General features: G+C 41.9%; 1 protein-coding gene across 1 annotated transcript in view; it reads right to left on the bottom strand.

The window, feature by feature from the left end:
* rabgap1l (RAB GTPase activating protein 1-like) overlaps positions 1-6,432 on the bottom strand; it is a 121,299-nt gene that overhangs the window by 21,412 nt on the left and 93,455 nt on the right. The window contains 1 exon segment of the mRNA XM_032526143.1: positions 801-929. Within this exon segment, the coding sequence (XP_032382034.1) occupies positions 801-929 (129 nt within the window).

Genomic DNA, 6,432 nt, shown 5'->3' with positions numbered 1-6,432 from the left:
TGTGTGTGTGTGTGTGTGTGTGTGTGTGTGTGTGTGCGCGGGCAAGACCAAAAACAGGGCAAATAAACAGCAAGAATGCATAACAAGGCATATTGCAAATGGTAAACACAACTAAACGATATGTAAAACCTGCGAAACTACTGACAAGGTAGTGTGGAACTTTTCTGCTGCGCCAAAAATGACGCAACGAGAGCGGTGAGAGTGAATCACAATACTACATTTATGGACCAGACAGCTAAACAGTTAAAGTAGCTAAAACTAACACTGTTTTCACATTTACCTTTGATTTATCTGAGACATATTCCTCCCTTCTCTGTCAAACCTCTCCAACACAGCAGAGATACAACCCTCACTACATCCACATCATAAAAGCTTTCCCGTTCTAAACATTTGCTGTGTGGTAGCTCCTTTCCTGCTGCACAGAAAGTGTGTTTTATATCACAGGCTTGTTTTGAAATAAACTCAATGAGAAAGCTGTGACCATCCCCATGGCTGAAGAGACAAATACGTTATTATTCAAAGATGTTGCACACAAACTACTTAAGCTAAATAAAACCAGAAAATCCAAAGAAGAAGATCACCTACAGTCCCATCGACTGTACTCCTTTTGACTGGCAGCTAATCTCTTAAAAAGGCATTGTAAATAAAACATAAGTAACCTTAACTCTGGGCTCCAAATAAATAAACAAACAAAAAAAAAAGAGATAAACTCAGTAGTTAGTGCAATAAACCAATACACCTGAGATCCAGTGTTGTGTACAAATCAGGGGTGTCACTCATTGTGACTAAAGGGTCCTTACCTTGATGTTGCAGGCCTGCTCCATAAGCCTGCGGGCGTTCTCCGCAGCTCTGTAACGTTTAGGGAGCTGGACTCTGAAGAACTTGAGAGCACCTTCAAAGTCCGCCTGCAAGAGGTCCTCTTTAGACGTCTGGAAAAAGACATGAGGAGGTGGGAGGTGGTGGTGGAGACAGATAGATACAGGGCGGTCATTAAGAGTCAAACATATAAATATAAATTGCTGGCTACCATTAGATTTCTATATTTAGGCAGGACAAAACTTATAAGGCTCTCATATTGGGAGAAATTTTCCTTCTGCCATTCAATTTTAAACTTTTTTCAAGTTCTCTCTAACACATGGGTCTCAAACTCGAGGCCCGGGGGCCAATTGCAGCCTGCGTGATGATATTTTGTGGCCCCCTACTTGACATCAAAGTTAAGTGTTAGTGCGGCCCGCGCGTTCTGAAACTTTTTGTCATTGCGCATGTCACTTATGGGCTACCGTAGTCTCGTGACAGCGGCGTAACCGTTGTCAAGCTAGCTAAGTACCCTTTGTGGCAAATGCCTGAGGTTTGACAATGTGATGTCTGTGTTTGTGAAATGCACCAACCATATCAGATCTAGGGGTTTAAAGCACCGGCAGTTCCGCGCCCTTTTTTGAGGAAATAGAGGGTTTTTTTGGAATACTTGATGCGGCCCAGCTAAACCCAGACTCTACTTCCAGCGGCCCCCAAGTAAATTGAGTTTGAGACCCCTGCTCTAACACGATCTTTACTTTGTGCTTTGCCAATGAAAGTTTTTGATTAATCACATGTTGCTTGAAGCAGTTTGAGGTTTTTCTAATTTTAACCTTGTTTATGAATTACAGAGAGCACAAGTTTAATGCAAACAAAATGGTTTTTTTTTAAACAACTTAAAACAACTGCCAAAAACAATCCTGTCTTGCAATATTATTTGAGCATACAAGTTATAGTAGAGGGGATTGACGGGAAAGTTGTTTGGAAGCACTCCCTCCATTGAAAACAAGTGTCAAGATGTTGCACGCAAAAGCACCAACTGGTGAAGTAGAGTTGCTCAGTCACTGAACTTGTACTGGGTAACTCTAATCAATAACACCATCTTGTGGTGTAAGGATGCATTGTCACAATAATCTATCCAAATATTACTATATATACTGTTACTCAAGACCAAGTCTGCCTTTATGTTTTTAAATGTCATCCAGAGCAGACTATCTTCTGGCTGTTTAATTTCCAATAGTAAATGAGAGCATGGGACAACTTTTTCACAACTATTGTGAAATTTAACTTCTAAGCAGCCTGAATAGTTGATAATAGCATTCCAAGACTTCATTGTATGACTTTTTCATATAGATCTATTTATGTAAGATTCAGGGTTTATAGCAGAAAGTTAATAGGCTAGCCTTTTGTAATTAACATTTGAGGTAATTGGTTGGCACATCTATCCAATGTGACATATATAAAATGTTCACAGCTTCAATTTCAAAAGAGGCCAAGGGTTAGAGGTCAAACCTTCAACACAACAGATGCAAAATCTATTTGTTTGGCAGAAGTAGAGAAACAGAAGTTGCTTTTTTGAGATATGCTCTCCTGCTTTTCCCCCATCTTCTGTCTTCATCAGTAGCTCTTTTCATTTATCAACACAAGTCAAACTAACAACCATCCCTGCATGCTCAGTTTCTTTCATCAAGCATCAGTTTCCCAGTCCCCCCTCTCTCACCGCCAGCAGCTTAGGGACAAAGAGCCGGTGTCCCATCCCAAGGAGACCCATCACCTTGCAGTATGAGTCTGCTGAGGCCTGACTGCTATGGGCAATCTCCTCCGCCTTTCCCTCTCCATCCACCATTGCCATGCGCACTGCTGGAAGGGGCAGATGCGGGGTCAAGGCAGGCATAGGGGGAGGAGAGGGAGGAGGGGAGAGTGTAGGAAACGGTGGCGGGGTGGGGCAGGGTGAGGGAGAGGGGCAGTCCCGCTCAGGGGCCAGGGTGGCAGATGACTCCAGCGTGTCGTTTGACGTCCCAGTAGGTTTCTTGGAGTTGGGAGTTCGTGTGGACTGGTAGAAGAGAGTGTTCAACTTGAGTCGAGATTTGTCTTGAGGTCACTGAGGTGAGGTCTTCAGTCCTGGTGAACAAGGTGACTAACCTTCTGGTAAAAGAAGCTGGTAATACCATATGAGGCAGAGTCACAACAGACTGATGTTCAGGTTCCCAGCTAGGAAAAAAGTGATGAGACGCTGATAGAGACACACAGCAACTCAGCAGAGACAGTCCAGGCATCCACAGCATGCAACGTTAACACTGATCCAGTTCATCTAGGCAGCACAGAATATGGACAAGTGGACAAGACGTCAGTGGAGGCCACTCAGCTTGTACCACTGTCAGAGCCCAGTAACAGCCACAAGGCGCGACAAAATAACAGTCAGGAAATTATGCATTGACGCTGCTTTTGGCATAATGCTGAGTCTTCCAGCTACCTGCCAGACTGACTTTAAAATCCAGTCACACTACCCACTCTCATCTTCCTGTGCCAAACTCCCCCAACCAATTCCAATCAGTACGCCGTTGCTTAGCAACAAAGCTGCTCCGGCAAACAGCAGTGTTGGATAAGTACTCCACCTTTTTTATTTTTCCTTCGTTGTAGGGCTTCAAAGACGAGAAAATCCCCTTCAATCTGCCCAACTGAGAGGCCTAATGCTAAGGCTTGGTGAGTGTGAGACGACACATCAAAGCACCTTATGGGTTTTGTCCCTGTTTCCAAATAAGAGGCTGCACAAGGTATGAAGCTGACAGGATTTTAGCTTTCTTTGAAATATAGAATGGCCTAAAATAACAGTATGAGTCCTTTTATCTTAAGAGCCTCGGTCTAAGCCAGAGCAAGTGGTCCTGACGAGATGGCAGAAGCAGACGAGATGTTGTCTGTTTGCAGTTTTCTGCCTTCCGGAGATGATGATGCGTTAGTGTTTGTTTATGGCTGAGTAGTTGCTGAACTAGTTAGAATCAGATTTAGGCCAGTGATGCATGAAAAACAAGATTAGTTTGGAAGGAGGTAGAAAAACAGAGTGTATGACAAAAGTCTTGCTGTGTCTTTGCTCTTCGTCTTCACTGATATAACCTCTGATCTGAAGTCCAGATTCGAACCACATAGAGCAGTAAAAGCACAGTCCAGTCAACAGCTCCAGTATGGACTCCAGTGTCTGTCCCTCTGGCAGATTCCCATCAGCAGCAGTAGCAGCAGCCAGGCACCCGGTCTGTATCTGTCAGTAGATCCATCAGATAGGAAGCCAGCTTCTACAGATGGAAAGTCACTTCTGCCTCTCAACAAAAAAGGCTAAATGGATCACTGTTTGCATGAGAGTGCAAGTTGTTGTGCTATCAGCAGTGAGGGTCCTTGCCAGCAGCTGGGTTGAGGCAAAGCTAAGAATCCACACAGTGTTTACTGTCCACCACCTCTCTCTTATTCACTCTCTCTGCCTTCCTCGCTTTCTCTACCCCTCACTTTCTCTTTGTTATGCTAACAACTAACAGCTAGCAGGGGCGGCTCCATTGCAGAGGTCTGGGTGGTGGACGGAGGTAGAAATGCATAACCAGCCAACACAGAAGAGGAGAAGGCGGAGGTAGAAGTATAGGAGGTAAATAAGACTGAGAACGAAGAACTGTGGGAGAGAAGAAGCTCCAGCAGGCATCTATTGGAGGTAAAGACGAAGAGGGGAAAAAATGTAAAAAATAAATAAATAAACAAGAACACCAAGCTTTTATCCCCTAAATCCAGATTGCTAACGTTATAGCTTATGCTCCTGTTGTGATGTGGATGGCGACTGCAAAGCAGAAGAGGGAGGGAGGCGAACACAGATGGAGGGAGGGGTGATGAGTTGAGAGGAAAGCAGGATGGAGGGGGCTGGGAGGGAGGAGGAAGCCTCGGGGGAGAATGCCGTCATGCCTGGCCAATGAGAGGCAGGCAGTGGAAGCCCCTTCCACACTCCTCGCATCCTCATTTGTTCTCCATTCACGACAATTGCATGCACCACATCTTTCTCTGTCTGACACAAATAATACATTATTGCTAAGATTTAGAACGGGAGGACTTTTTAAAACCAACTAATAAATTATTGATTGACTGGACATATTGTGGCTTATGAGCTGATCAGGGAACCAAGAGAAACACATCTAAGCCTGGGTTAAAAGCTTTCGTACATAAACTTTTCCTGTCCTAATAATAGCAGATAATGTATATTGGCAGCCTGCATGTTCCTTTTAATAAGGAATTGATAAAAGCTAAACAAAATTATGTATTTGGCAAAAAGGGAAGCAAAAATGTGAGCAGTAGACACTGTTATAATCCACTTATGAGCATATAGTTTTAACTATAGTTACCTTTTCCGCCTGTGTATCATGTTAATGGGAGCTGAGAACTACACGTCAGTCTTTAAAACCTGAGATACCATCAGCTACTCTAGCAGATTAAGTTTTTAGTACCAAAAATATACAGATGTAGTGTCACAAAAAAGAGACACTTGTACCGGCAAAGGAATGAAAAGAAATATAAAATTTAAAATGATTTGTTTCTTTTGGTTAAGTACTAAGACAGTTACATGACGAGAGAAGCCTATTCTTCATCACAGGGTGTTCTTTAAGTTTTAGCACTTCCACAAGGACTGTTCCATCAAATTACTGTCCACACTGACCAACCAGACACCGACATGGAATATGACATTCATTGCCAAAATTATTGATCCATCCCGCCACAAACAACAAGTAAATTCTAAATCATTCTGCTCTAATAGCAACAACATTTAAGTTGGTAAGGTATGGTTATATATAATGTTTAACCACAAGGAGATATTTTCTTTACAACAGCTCAATTTTGGGTAGTTTATTTGTACGTTTGATTTAAAAAAAAGTTTCTTTAGTTCCTAGTTTATTTTGAATAATGTGAACAAATTCATGATTTATTTTAAACAAAATGGTTATATTTGCTCTTTTTTTCTTGTGTGTTTCTATTCAGTGTCCGTCTATTGATTGTTAAGTGTGTATTCCTATTTGTTTCCATTAAATCACACCCCAAGTGTATTTTCTGATTCTAAATTACACACTATTTTATCAACCTCCAAGTTAACTGTAAGGAAACCCAGTATGCCCATATAACTGTGCATACTGTACTAATAAGTTAGTAACTTCAACTGAGGACGGTGGGGGTGTAAGAAAAAGAATCCAATTCATATACTGCTCAAAACATACTGTATGCTACAAAATAATAGTAAAATGATACATTGAAAGATATCACTTGTTGTTGTGACACAGTGACTGCATCACGTTCAACATGACGTTAAACATGAAAGTCTTTATGCATTTGTCTAATTGGACTTTTAGGACAAATCTGCCTCCTCACTTCCAGATATAGTTTCTGATTTGAGCACTAGGGGGCAAGAAATACCAAGAAGACCGGGGACTTAAAGCACCTTCTTACACTCAATGCCTTTTCTGCAAAGTGATGTTCCCCAAATATTTTGTTTGTTTTGTTTTGTTTGTCTTGGAGAGACTGTCTCTCACTAATGACTCTAAAAAACTGCTCTGTGTGCGTAACAGCCTTCTTTGTCATTTCTTTTTTTGTGCAATTAATGTAAAATTAATTTTCTTAAAA

This window comes from Etheostoma spectabile, chromosome 9 (genome assembly GCF_008692095.1).
Source record: "Etheostoma spectabile isolate EspeVRDwgs_2016 chromosome 9, UIUC_Espe_1.0, whole genome shotgun sequence".
Classification (NCBI taxonomy): Eukaryota; Metazoa; Chordata; class Actinopteri; order Perciformes; family Percidae; genus Etheostoma; species Etheostoma spectabile.
This window is presented reverse-complemented; position numbering and strand designations above follow the sequence as displayed.